Genomic DNA, 14,066 nt, shown 5'->3' with positions numbered 1-14,066 from the left:
CCCCCTCACCCACCTAAACGGACCAGTGACAAGTATGTTTTTCGTATATTACAAAAGCAAAGTATAACCCCCCCCCAAATGTGTCTGTACACATCGCAGTGATCAGATCCTGCTGTTTCCTATTCCTGTCGTTTTATGCAAGAAAAATTCTGAAATTATGCTAACTGAGCCCGAAAATGTGAAATTATGCGATTCTGTTAATTTTAACAAAGAATGTTAAAGAAAAATAATAAGAAATTATGCAAAAAATGATCAAATTTTGCTAAATAATTTATGCGGGGTGCATTGAACCACGGGGACAGGCTGTTTCCTGTTCCTGATAGACAAATTGACAACCCCTCTGTTACCCCAAGGTTATCCCTGATGTTTTGCTCACTCGGGCAGTTCAGAATGGGAGGCCCAGTTTTATCTTTTATTGAGAACACAATTGATAGACAGTTGTGGTGAACAGCTTTCACTCACTCTTTTTGCATTATTTATAGGATTTTTTCTCCCTTTGTTCTGGAAGAAAAAAGATACCTGAAATAGTGAAATGCCAGGATTATATGGTCGCTTTAAAGGACAAGCGGGCTAACCAAGATTTCGGGGTTTTCCAGAAATCTTGATCTACACCAAAAGTGGGCATTGCCCTACCTATACGAAAAATTTGGTTTCATTGGTGTATATATGTGTGTTTGGTTACAGAGAGAACTCTCTATGTCTTCTAAAGAAACTGAACAAGGGGCAAAAACTTTACCTTCAATTTTCTCAGAACAGTATTTTTCGGGATAGCCCCCTTGTGCTTAAAAGCGACCATATATTTCATGCCTCATCAACATAGTTTAAGTTGTGGGCTGCTGTGATCCTGTTTTACATGATGACCTGGGGCTGTATGGGAAACAACATCCTAGCAAACTGATAGAGATACTCCATGAAATGAATCCCCCACCGAATAATTGAACTCATTATTAAGTTCTTTGCGTGCATGGTGAAGTACCTAATAAATGCACAGAATTCACCACTCATTTATGTGTTTTTTGTGTCCTTTCAGGCGCATGGAAACCCCATCCCTGTCAGACTCCTGGCGAACTGACGCCCTAGCTCCCCGTGGCTTGTCCCCCTCACCCTCAGGCTCCGCCCCTCACAACAGCCAGAGCCCGGCCCCCAATCAGCTATCGCGCAGAAGCTCGGATGCGTCGGTGTCCAGCGAGGATCTCCAGCGTTCTGCATCGCCGGCCTCCTCCAGCCACTCGGTGGGTTCGGGGAGCACGCAATCTTCTGCCCCCAAGCCGCTCAGAGCCCCTAGGGTGGCGCTGCCCACCCGTGGAAAGAAGACGCTCCGGCCGGGATCCAGGCTGGGCAGGTTCGATTATCTCGTTGTGTTAGTGGTTGGCGGGTGCTCCTTCTTTTCTTTGTATGTTGCTCTCTAGTACAACCTCTAAACCTTGGCACTCTTGTGGTCTATTTGTGTTGCAAATACTGCTAAACTCTTACCAAAACTAAAAACCTGATTGAGTGTGTGATTGGCGGGTGCTCTAGTGTTGTTTGATCCTTCTTTCCTATCAAACATCTATCGTCCTTATCTCCCCTTCTTCCTTTTTTATGTTTTGTAATCTCTTGTAACACCTCTAATCCTCTGGCGCTCGTATGACCTTATGCTCTTGCGAGCGCCGTAAAACCTCCACTTATGCTAAACTATCTCATGGGGGGGTGGGGGGGGAGTGAAATGTTAAAACTAGTGCCCTGTAAGTCTGTGCGGATGTGTTCGGTTGTATTAGCATGCTTGTCTGTATGTGTATGTGTGTGTTTTGGTGTACTAGTATGTGTGTCTCTGCCTGTTTGTTGTACTAGTGCATGTGTTTGGTTGTATTAATGTGTGTTCGGCTGTATTGATATGCATTTTTACATTATTTTCATTCCCGTGTTTTAGGATGTAGTGGGAGAGCAACACTTGGTGGTCTTGTATCTTATCTTTCCCTGTGTTGTTAATTTATATCTGCCTCTCTTACTTCTTCCCTCCACTAAATCACAGATACTTTGTCAACCTGCTTCTCAAAAGCAAATTGTACTTTTTTTTTTTTTTTTGGCCCTCTGCTACATGACTATTATTGTTAGAGTGCTTTTGTTTTTTTTTCACTTATTTACATTGTTCTCACTCCCGTTTTCTTCCGTCCTTTCATAACCCAGGGTTGCGGTCCTTGGCCAGCGTCCACCATCATCCAACGGCAGTACAGGAAGTGGGCCAAACGGGGAGGAGGAAGAGCGAGAGTCGCAGACGTCTGATCGTGATAGTGAGGGGAGCGACCTTCAGGCTGCCCCACCTAACACATCGGGGACTGTGCCACCACTGGGCGGCGTGCTGCCTCCTTTGTCTTCAGGCTTAGGCCAGAGTCGGAGTAAGCCGGCACGTCTTGGGTATGCAGCCTCCGCTGATGACGCCCACACATCAGGCTATTCACAGGACACTGCATTTCTGCCGTTTTCGGAAATGAGCAGGGGTAGCCTTTTACCTAACAGCCCTGTTATTGGAAGGGAGAAAACTTTGGGTCCAGGTTCGAAGTTTGGGGTGAATAAACAGGATCCTTTAGGGTTAAGTAGTATATGGGGGACGGACAGTGGCTTAGATGGTTCTTACAGTGATTCGGACCGCAGGCTTTTAGACTTAAGTCATGAGGATAAATCGTTGCTCAATGATGATGGTGGTGTGCGTACAATGAATCCCGCAAGTGATGGTGGGTCATATGTGGATAAAATGAGGTCTAGTTTTATGCCGTTTGGCTCCCCTTTTCACCGTCATTCTTCACTTTCTTCCTCTTCTGAATCTTCCTCGTCTCAGATGAATGAGTCTAGCTCTTTGAATAAGAAATTCCCTTATGTTGGGTCTTTAGTTGGAGAGCGTACGTATCGTGGAAATGATGGCCCCTTACCAAAGAGTGATTCTTCGGATTTTGTGTATCAATCAGGGAGTAATTTTGGTATAAATGGCCCAGACCGCTCTGTAAATGCTGTTGGTGGTTCGGCTATATCAGGTGTGGCTGGAGAAAAAGAATCCGAAAGTTTGTATGGTCTTCAGAATCAAATGTCTACAAATACGTTCCCTGCGGTCGGTGATTTTGAACCAGGGATTTTGTTGCCCAAAGATTTATTGTCGACGTCATCGCCATCGCGACAGCCATCTCTCGGTGATTTGCATCGTTCCGTGATTCCGTCTGAAGATATTGATGGATTGGGTATAGGGGGGCAATTTAGAAATCGTGAATATTGCCCCATGTCATTGGGCTCTGTGCCCAGTGCACCATTGTCGGAGGGCGGTCAAGGTCCAGCGGAAATCTTTCCCTCCCAGGGCTCTCTTTCATTACAACATTTGTTACCTCCGTCCTCATCTTCGTCGTTATCTTCGCCATCATCCTCACAAGCGAAATTTTCCTCGGCGCAGTCAACAGATTTTCACTCGAACCCCTCTCATCGTTTCACGGGTGTTACTGTTGCTACTGACTCGTCGTCACCAATGCTCTCAGGCAGCGCAGAACGAGATAGTCTTCCTCCGTTGAGTTTCCCTGTAGTCATGCAGCGTGAACAGAGCTCCCAGACGTCTGCTCCAGCGAGGGCATCAGTTGCGGTCAACACGGCGCTGACCATGGAGATCTTGGAGCGGATTCAGACCAACACCCAGAAACTGACGGCCCGCCTCAGGGACACGGAGACCACCAACAAACAGCTCAAGGTTGGTGGCCCCCAGTCCAAAGTCTTATTTCTCCCAACATCCTTAACCATCAGACAGCTGTTCACGTGTACAAAGCCCAAGATCTTCAACAAAAATGTTGTTGCAGTTTCTTAATCTGTGATATATGAAATATTTTGTGGAAAATTCAATTTCTTAATGTTAAAAAAAATTTTTTTTAAAAGCAAGAAAATGTACATGAAACAATTTTCTCATTTGGGAAAAATTATGTTTTCTGGGTTTAAAACTGTTAAATAGTGGAAGGTTGGCGGGTGCTCTGGTGTGGTTTGCTTCTTCTTTCCTATCAAACATCTATCGTCCTTTTCTCCCCTTCTTCTTTTTTGTTTGTTACTCTCTTGTAACACCTCTAATCTTCTGGCGCTCATATGACCTTATGCAGTAGCGAGCGCAGTAAAACCTCTAATAAAACTAAATCCTTATCTCTCCTTTTTTTTTTGTATGTTATTCTCTAGAACCACCACTAATCCGTAACACTCAGACTCATATGCTCTATTTGTGTTGCAAATACTGCAAAACTCTTACCAAAACTAAAAACCTGATTGAGTGTGTGGTTTGCGGGTGCTCTGGTGTTCTTTGCTCCTTCTTTCCTATCAAACATCTATCGTCCTTATCATTGAGTGTGTGGTTTGCGGGTGCTCTGGTGTTCTTTGCTCCTTCTTTCCTATCAAACATCTATCGTCCTTATCTCCCCTTCTTCTTTTTTATGTTTGTTACTTGTGATCTCTTTGTGTTGCAAATACTGCATAAGTCTTAGCAAAAGTAAAAACCTGATTGAAAAAACTCATGCTGTCTGTGTGTGTGTGTGTTGAAGTGGATTAAGTGTCAGTCTACATCACAGACAGAGAAACACAGTCGTGTTGGTTTTCAACTACTGTTTATTTTGATCCAACTTCCTGTTCCTAATTATCCAGTATCAAGGGACATAGTTCAAACAACACAATGCACTTCCAGATTCAGTTAGTCAATGCAGAAGAAGCGCCAGAAGATTAGAGGTGTTACAAGAGAGTAACAAACATAAAAAAGAAGAAGGGGAGATAAGGACGATAGATGTTTGATAGGAAAGAAGAAGCAACACTGACTGAAGTGTCTCTAGGCCATTCCCAAAGGGGGGACATTTCTCTTTCATGCATAGTAGAATTGTAAATGGGCTGATTCATCAATGTCATGCTCATAACTGTGCCTGATCTACAACAGGGAACTGCTGCTTTCTCTTTCCTAATCCTTACTATTGTCATTTTCCTCTACTTCTTTTGTATGTTTGTCATACTCTTGTGACCCGCTATTTCCGGAGGCATAGTCGAGGCAGATTTTGTGCTGTTGAAGCTAGAGAGGTGAGCAGAGTAAGTCTGATTCCCTGTAAAGACTTCTCTGTTGACATCCACCCCTTGGCGCTTATATGACCTTATGCAGTTGCGAGCGCCGTAAAACCTCTACTAAAACTAAACTAAATTAAAACTCTGGTGTGGTTTGCTTCCCTTAATCGAAGTCTCTAATAAGTAATTTCACTATATTGCATGTGTGAAGTTGGAGTTGGAGGAGAGCCGTCAGCTGTGTGCACTACAGGAAGCATCCATGCAGGAGCTGGTCACTCAGAGGCAGGACTTGTCCAGCCGGGCGCACCAGGTACAGGAGGAGAAGGGAAGGTTAGTGCCGCTGCTTGTTGCTTTTAGAGACCTTGTTCATAATTCTGTTTTGATGCTGTTTTTGTGGATCGTTGGCGGGTGCTCTGGTGTGGTTTGCTCCTTCTTTCCTATAAAAAATCTATCGTCTCTATCTCCCCTCATTCTTTTTTATGTTTGTTACTCTCTTGTAACTCCTCTAATCTTCTGGCTCTCTGATGACCCACTGCAGTTGCGAGCACCGTAAAACCTCTACTAAAACTAAACTAAAAGTTAGTGTTGTAGGAAAGCTACTATTGTCATTGGCACATCACTCTGCATGATACATCTGTTAAGAACGCTACTTTTTACATCATGTCCATGGGTGGTTGGTAAGTGTTCTGGTATGGTTTGCTCCTTCTTTTCTATCAAATATGTCCTATATCTTCTCTCATTTCTTTGTATGTTACTCTCCAGTAACATCTTTAATCTTCGGCACTTTCATACATATTAGTGTTTCAAGAGCTGTAAAACTTACTGTTGGTGGTTGGCGGGTGCTCTGATGTGGTTTGCTTCTTCTTTCCTATCTAACATCTATCTTCCTTATCTCCCCTCCTTCTTTTTTTTGTTTGTTACTCACTTGTAACACCTCTAATCTTCGGCAATTATATGACCTTATTGTGTTGCAAGTGCCGTTAAACACTTACTAAAACTAAAATACATATAAGTGTTTCAAGAGCTGTAAAACTTACTAAAACTTAAATTTCAATCATACCCTTTCCAGACTGACAGGCTTGCTGAGGCAGTCAGAAGAGGAAAAAGAAGAGCTGCGGTCCCAGCTGAAAGAGGCAATGGCTGCATTGTCGGAGCGAGGTGACATGGCAGGGCTAGCCGGACAACTGGATAAGGAAGTGACCCGGGCACAGCTGGCAGAGGTGAGGGGTCATGATGTTGGACAGAGTAATGATAGTCATGTGTGTTGCAACAAGACAAAATGTGGGTAGTTGGCGGGTGCTCTGGTGTTGTTTGCTCCTTCTTTCCTATCAAACATCTGTCGTCCTTATCTCCCCATCTTCTTCTTTTTTTATGTTTGTTACTCTCTTGTAACACCTCTAATCTTCTGGTGCTCATATGACCATATGCAGTTGCGAGTGCCATAAAACCTCTACTAAAACTAAAAAACTAAAGAGGTGAGGGGTTATGATGTTGAACAGGGGTGTAGTTGGGGGTAATGATAGTCATGTGTGCTGCTACAAGACAAAATGGGTCACCTGTTGTATTTTGACTAAGTGATGCTATTACGCTGTGGGTGTTAAGGTAAAGATCTGTTTTAAGTTCTATGACTATGAATGAGTGAATGCGGTATCAGTGGAGTTGTTTTTGTTTGACGGTTGAAATTGAGGAGTCTAAAACACCCAGTTGAGAGAAAATGGAGATTTTCTTGATATCTCGAAACAGCTGTGTGCAACAAGCGACTCATTTTGTCACGTTGCTACCCATGAAAACCAAATTGTCTTAAGTGTCTCTACCATTGTTGTGGAAAATCCAATTTATTGAGAATTTTGGCTTTTTGTAATGTGGTTACTTTTTTGAAAAATCTAGTACTTGTATATTTATGATAGATGCATCATTAAAAGTTTTATAATTCAGTTTGTATGTTAATCTAATCATATTGTTGTTAGTTCCTAAATTTGCGGCAGTTGAGACAATTTTACTTTCAATGGTTGGTATATATTTTTGATGATCAGAGAGGGATGTCAATTTGGGAGGGGGGGGGGGGGGGGGGTTGTGATGGTGTGATCTGGAGGGTAGTTTAAGGGCTCTTCTGGTGGGTCCTTCTTCTCTTTCTGTCTGTTATTTCTGTCTATATTGTCTTACCTTGATCTTAATGACTATCAGCGGGTGGTTGGGGGTTGCTCTGGTGTAGTTTGCTCCTTCTTTCCTATTAAACATCTGTCGTCCTTGTCTCTCCTTGTTTTCTTTGTATATTTTACTCTAGTAACACCTGTAATCTTTAGCACTTATATGACCTATTTGTGTTTCTAGTGGCATAAAATTTACTAAAACTAAAAGACTGTCTTCCTGTCACAATGTGCTTTTTTTTACTCAAACAAACATAAGATGGTCTGGATCTGCCATTTCTTTCTCAGTTTCCATAGTTTTAGATAAGTGCCTGTCATCCTTTCTAAAGCTAGCGCACACTTTTTCCACCGTCAAGAGGCTGAAATTTTCGAACCACCGACCTAGGTGTATTTCCAAGAAGGGCATAAAATAGCACCTGTCACTACTGTAGTGATCTCTACTGCCCAACAATGTTCCCAAATGGCCCACTGGTAAATGATACCACCCAGGTTGGCAAGTGCTGTTTTAGCTGGTCTTGTTCCTCTACTTCTTTCTTAGTTTGACTTTTTGTCATGGTTTTGAAGTGGTTGAGGTTTTTTGTTCATTTTTCCCTGAGAGCAGGTGTTTGGAGGGTGCCACTAATTGGTCCCTCTTTTCTTTCTGTCTGTTGTTTCTGTCAGTCATGCTTTTTGCCTGTACTAAATGACAGTTACCACACACACACACACACCCCCAGCAGTGCCACTGACTGAAGTGTCTTTTGGCCATTCCCAAACGGGGGGACATTTCTTGTTCTTATGCACTGTAGAATTGTAAATGGGCTGATCCATCATCAAAGTCATGCTCATTACTGTGCCTGAACTGCAACAGGGAACTGCTGCTTTTTCTTTCCTAATCCTTACTATCGTCATTTTCCTCTACTTCTTTTGTATGTTTGTCACACTCTTGTGACCCGCTATTTCCCGGTTGCCTTGAAAGTCAAAACAGACTTTGTGCTGTTGAAGCTAGAGAGGTGAGTAGAGTAAGTCTGATTCTCTGTAGGGACTTCTCTGATGACATCCACCGCTTGGCGCTCATATGACCTTATGCAGGTGCAAGTGCCGTAAAACCTCTACTAAATAAAAAATGAAATAATATAAAATGATAGTTAATGTGTCAATGCGCTTTTCTCGACTCAAAAACAAATTGCTTTTTTCCTTGCATTCAATGGCCTTTACTGTGGGGATATGTACTGGATCGGAAAAGTAAAATATGTGGGTGGGTGGTTGGAGGGTGGTCTGGTGTGGTTTACTCCTTCTTTCCTATCAAACATCTATCGTCCTTATCTCCTTTCCTTCTTTTTTATGTTTGTTACTCTCTTGTAACACCTCTAATTTTCTGGCGCTCATATGACCTTATGCAATTGTGAGCGCTGTGTCAAAGGGGGTGCAAAAGCACTTTCATTAAAAGAAAAGAAATCGAAACTACTTAAATTACATTTTCTCTGCTCTAAATGACCATTATTATTGTGTCAAGTGTGCTTCTCCTTACCAAAACCAACATTTTTTATTTTATTGTTTAGGCACAGACCCTGGCCACAAGGTGTCAGCTGTCTACCCTGAGGATGGACTGGAACATCAGGGAGGCAGCCCGCAACTTGAAACAACTACAGTCTATCATCTCACAGTGAGTCCGTTGGCGGGTGCTCTGGTGTGCTTTGTTTCTTTCCTATCAAACATCTATCGTCCTTATCTCCCCTCCTTCTTTTTCATGTTTGTTACTCTCTTGTAACACCTCTAATCTTCTGGCGCTCATTTGACCCTATGCAGTTGCGAGCGCCGTAAAACCTCTACTAAAATAAACTAGTGAGTCCATGGGAAAGAGGGTGAAAGGGAAAGAAAGCTCTGTAGACTGAAATACCTCGGGGAATTTGTGTGTGTGTGCGTCTGTACATATGTCAGTGTGTGCATGTGACGGAGAGGTAGCTGGTGATCTGAGGAAGATGCAGTTTATTATCTCGCAGTGATTGTGTGTTTGGGTGTGTAACAGATAGAGAAAGAGAGAGGGTGAGAATTAGGACACCGGAGACTGTATTACCTCAGTGTGTCTGTGAGTGTGTTTGTGTGTGAGAGAGAGAGAGAGATTCAGAAAACGGTAGCTATAACCGGAGACAACTACAGTCTATTATCCCAAAGTGAGTTTACGTGTGTGGCTATGTGTGTGTACTTGTGTGGCTGTGTGTATGTGTGTGTACGTGTGTGGCTGTGTGTGTGAATAATCAGGCCCTCTCACCACCACAGCGACATCTACTTTATCTGCCTCTTGTCGGAATGTTATTGTTATCATGCGGGCTTGCAGTAAGTAATGATTATTCTGCCATTGAAACAGCACTCCCTCAATAATTCTTTAGTTGAAAGGCACGTGCATTCTTCAAGCACCAAAAGTCAAAAATTGTTTTGGATTATTACGATTATTACCCCAAAAACGGGTCAAGCTGCATATCAGACTCGGAAGTGTTGTTTTTTTTTTACTTTTATGCAAATGTGCAAATAAAAATTATTTTTAAAAATTAAGAAATTGTTCCTGTTGTGTCGAATTGAATTGTTTTTTTTTTAAATAAATTTTAGATCAATTTGAAATTTGTGGGGGGTTTTAATTTTGTAATTCTAAATTACTTTTTTTTTTTAATACATTTTTTTCTTTCTTTTTTTTCCCTGCAGCCTAAAAAGTCAAGGTAAAACTCCCACAGCTGAGATGGTAAATAAAATGGCCGAGTTCCGAGACTACATCAGCTGTTGTCAACTGAAAAAAGCTGATATTCAGGTAAGTTTTTTTTGTTGCTATTACAACTCTCTGCCTGCAAAATGAAGATGATGATAAATTTGTGGGTTGGGGGTGATTGGGGAGGCGGTTGGGGTTCAAAGGTCTCGACTACACCAAGTATAATAATAATAATAAATAGCATTTGTATAGCACATATCCCCACTCGAAAGCAAGCTCTATGCGCTTTACACTATATTATTACCCCAGCAGACCATAGAACACTCAGAAACATTCTCAGCTTCCCGGGAAGCATACAGTGCAAGCAGCTGGTTAAGCGTTCAAACACTAAGAAACTGACAAGATCACTCCCGAACCCGCAACCTTACGATTACGAGTCCGGTAGCCTAACCACTAGGCCACAGAAGCCACTAAGTATTATAAAGAAACTTTTTCAAATCGGTCTAAATCTTGAAAAATTTTCAGTATGAGGATTCTAACCTCTCGACTGTTACTGTGCCAGTGTGTTTCTCTTATCTCGAAGTTCTCCAGTAGTCTCCGTCTAAACACACGCTTTCTACACGTGACAAGTTTTTTACTATACAATTTAGACATACAAACGCACACTCGCTTCCTCTAAACACATACTTCGATTCGCGAAACATGCCGACAGATAAAGCTCGACAAGGAGTCGAGACAACTTGATATCTTTTTAGACTGCTCCTCATGCAGAACAAAGAGGATAATGGATAGCGTTTTCACACTTAACGTGGGTGGTTGGCGGATGCTCTGGTGTGGTTTGTTCCTTCTTTTCTATCAAACATCTATCATCCTTATCTCCTCTGCTTCTTTTTTATGTTTGTTACTCTCTTGTAACATCTCTAATCTTCTGGCTCTCATATGACCTTATGCAGTTGCGAGCGCTGTAAAACCTCTACTAAAACATCACACTGAACTTTTCACCTACACATAGGTCTATGACTAGGCAAGCGATATGTTTTGGGAGGAGAGGATGTCTTTTGATTGGACGAAATATGCGTCTTTGAGAGAAGGTTTCTTACTGGTGTTTGGATGACTGTAACGTTTAGTTCGGCCTATAATGATGCGCAACCCGCGTGAGTGCTGTAGAACACAGGCCTATCAGGAGTAAGGATTAGTAAAGTGATCATGCGGGCAGTATTGCATACAGACGTATCTCAAAGGCTGCCAAAAATGACTTATGTCTGTGTGCAATACTGCCCGCAATCAGCTGCGCTGGAAGAACTTATATCAGACTTGTTCAATGAATCACTAGAAACAAGAGAGAAGTTTCTCAGAATGTCCTATGACGTCCTTGCATTTATCGAGTTGCAATAGATGACCGGCAGTCGGGAGTGGTCGCTTGGCTGAGCAGTCTTCCCTCTGTGAGTCATGGGTATGACAATCACCAACAGTTTCCTCCTACATAATAGTAATAATAATAATATATCAGTTTTATATAGCGCTTTTCCAAAAAAGTAGCTCAAAGCACTTTACATTGGAATACCCATTTTCAAAACCTTTCTTACTACTTCCTTCCTTCTCATGCAATATATATTTATGCACACACACACAGACTATTTTCATTCAGATGTAGGCACAGAACAACTGTAATAAAAATAACACTAAAAGCTTATGAAGGACAGGCCTATGGGAACAGAAAATGCTTAAGATAGTTTTTGAAGCTATCAAGTGTTCTTGTTTGTTCTACGTGTATCTACTCCTGACACGCTGGTACACATCGGTACCGTGGGTCTGTCTTTTTGCTTTTTTAAAATCACCTATTCAACGTCTTGGTAGCCAGAACTGCGATAGTAGGTGGTTGGCAGGTGCTCTGGTGTGGTTTGCTCCTTCTTTCCTATCAAGCATCTATCGTCCTTTTTTATGTTTGTTACTCTCTTGAATCACTTCTAATCTTCTGGCACTCATATGACTTTATGCGGTTGCGAGCGCCGCAAAACTCTTACTAAAACTAGAACTAAAGAACCCCGGCCGGGGAGTCCTTTGCTAAACAGCAACAAGTCGTCACATTGTTCGCAAAAGTGACTCACCCCCCACCCCATGGGAGGTGACTAAATTATCGAGGAGAATGAGATGGTTGCGCGCCTTTCCCCCCTTGGCAAAGGTTCACGTAAACGCTCCATTAGGAGCCCTCCCGGGTACCGAACGTTTAGGCGGAGACTACTGTACTTCTTTTCTTTCTATCTTGCTTTTTCCATTCACCAAATGACTGTTATTATGTTCATGTGTTTCTTTTTTTCAAACAAACAAACAATCAAAATAATTGTTAATATCAATGTGCTATTTTTCCTAACTCAAACTAATAAACTTTTGTCAGTGGTAGGACTCATACTCAAACTCAAAGTGGGTGGTTGGCGGGTGCTCTGGTGTGGTTTGCTTCTTCTTTCCTATCAAACATCCATCGTCCCTATCTCCCCTTCTTCTTTTTTATGTTTGTTACTCTCTTGAGAGTATCCGAGCAAAGAAATGAATGGAAAATCATGATCGCCGATGTCTGTCGCAGATCTGGCACTGGATGATGATGATGATGACTCTCTTGTGACACCTCTAATCTTCTGGCGCTCATATGACCTTATGCAGTTGCGAGCGCCGTAAAGCCTCTACTAAAACTAAAATAACAATCAAAACAACTTTTATCAATGTGCTTGTTTTGCTTTACTCAAACTAATAAACTTTTGTTAGTTGTAGGACTCAAACTCAAAGTGTGTTCTCTCCGTGCAGACTTCCTACACATCCCAGAAGGAAGAGCTGAGGAGTGGCAAGAGGATGGAGGAACTTCAACCCATCGCCTTCTCCCCACCTCCCATGCCCAGCCCACCAGGCACGGTATGGGAATTTTTTTTTTAATCTAATATTTTGTTTCATTATTATTTTATTTTATTTTATTTTGTGAGCTTTACATCCAACTGGTTGTGTTGACATCTGGCCGTAAAATGTTTATTAGCCAATTTATGACCACTCATTTCTAATCTCTGTAAAGAAATGAGTAAAATAAACAAACCTGTTGCTGTATCGGACTGCTAGCCTTCAGGAGTTTACTGGCATATATGAGACAGCGTAGTGAAATCAGGCTCTCGTCAACATAATGAAATTGTAGAAATTGGCAGTTTTCCGCCAGTTTAGCAATTTTTATCGAAAATTTGTTTTTTGGCTCTGCACCTTTATGTCTGTTAAAAAACCCATTTATGTGTGGGTTTTACTGAAAACGTTGATTAAAGGCACAAAAAATGTAAATTGTCCATTTCCATGGACTCTCGGGATTTATAAATAACCAAATTTTGGCGGCCATTTTCTCAGTAATTTTACCTCTGAAAGCAAGCCTCCTTCAATGGCAAATATTTCAACTTGTACTCAACAAACCACCCACTTCCTCTCCTTCTTTCCTGTGTATGTTACTCTTTAATAATACCTCAAATATTTGGCACTTATGTGACCAATTGCGTTGCCTAAAACTTTCTGAAACTAATAACTGCCATCCAATGTGTCTATCATGTGTAACATCCTGCTATGTCTTTAGTGAGATGCAATGTGGGTGGTTGGCGGGTGCTCTGATGTGGTTTGCTTCTTCTTTCCTATGAAACATCTATCATTCTTGTCTCCCCATCTTCTTTTTTATGTTTGTTACTCTCTTGTAACACCTCTAATCTTCTGGCGCTCATGTGACCTTATGCTGTTGCAAGTGCCGTAAAACCTCTACTAAAACTAACTTGGCACTCGTGTGATCTCTTTGTGTTGCAAATACTGCATAAGTCTTAGCAAAAGTAAAAACCTGATTGAAAAAACTCATGCTGTCTGTGTGTGTGTGTGTTGAAGTGGATTAAGTGTCAGTCTACATCACAGACAGAGAAACACAGTCGTGTTGGTTTTCAACTACTGTTTATTTTGATCCAACTTCCTGTTCCTAATTATCCAGTATCAAGGGACATAGTTCAAACAACACAATGCACTTCCAGATTCAGTTAGTCAATGCAGAAGAAGCGCCAGAAGATTAGAGGTGTTACAAGAGAGTAACAAACATAAAAAAGAAGAAGGGGAGATAAGGACGATAGATGTTTGATAGGAAAGAAGAAGCAGACCACACCAGAGCACCCGCCAACCACCCGCTAAGAGTTTTACCACAAGAGAAT

The 14,066-nt window shown here is 41.9% G+C and overlaps 1 protein-coding gene across 1 annotated transcript in view; it reads left to right on the top strand.

Moving 5' to 3' along the window:
- Nucleotides 1-14,066, top strand: part of LOC101848395 — a gene marked incomplete at its 5' end in the record, with an annotated part of 76,418 nt that overhangs the window by 51,188 nt on the left and 11,164 nt on the right. The window contains 7 exon segments of the mRNA XM_013089862.2: nucleotides 1,031-1,342; nucleotides 2,167-3,703; nucleotides 5,246-5,364; nucleotides 6,104-6,254; nucleotides 8,723-8,826; nucleotides 9,861-9,963; nucleotides 12,661-12,765. Coding sequence (XP_012945316.1) covers nucleotides 1,031-1,342; nucleotides 2,167-3,703; nucleotides 5,246-5,364; nucleotides 6,104-6,254; nucleotides 8,723-8,826; nucleotides 9,861-9,963; nucleotides 12,661-12,765 — 2,431 coding nt within the window.

This window comes from Aplysia californica, unplaced genomic scaffold (genome assembly GCF_000002075.1).
Source record: "Aplysia californica isolate F4 #8 unplaced genomic scaffold, AplCal3.0 scaffold01066, whole genome shotgun sequence".
Classification (NCBI taxonomy): domain Eukaryota; kingdom Metazoa; phylum Mollusca; class Gastropoda; order Aplysiida; family Aplysiidae; genus Aplysia; species Aplysia californica.
Note: the sequence above shows the minus strand (reverse complement) of the source record. Positions and strands in the feature narration are given on the sequence as shown.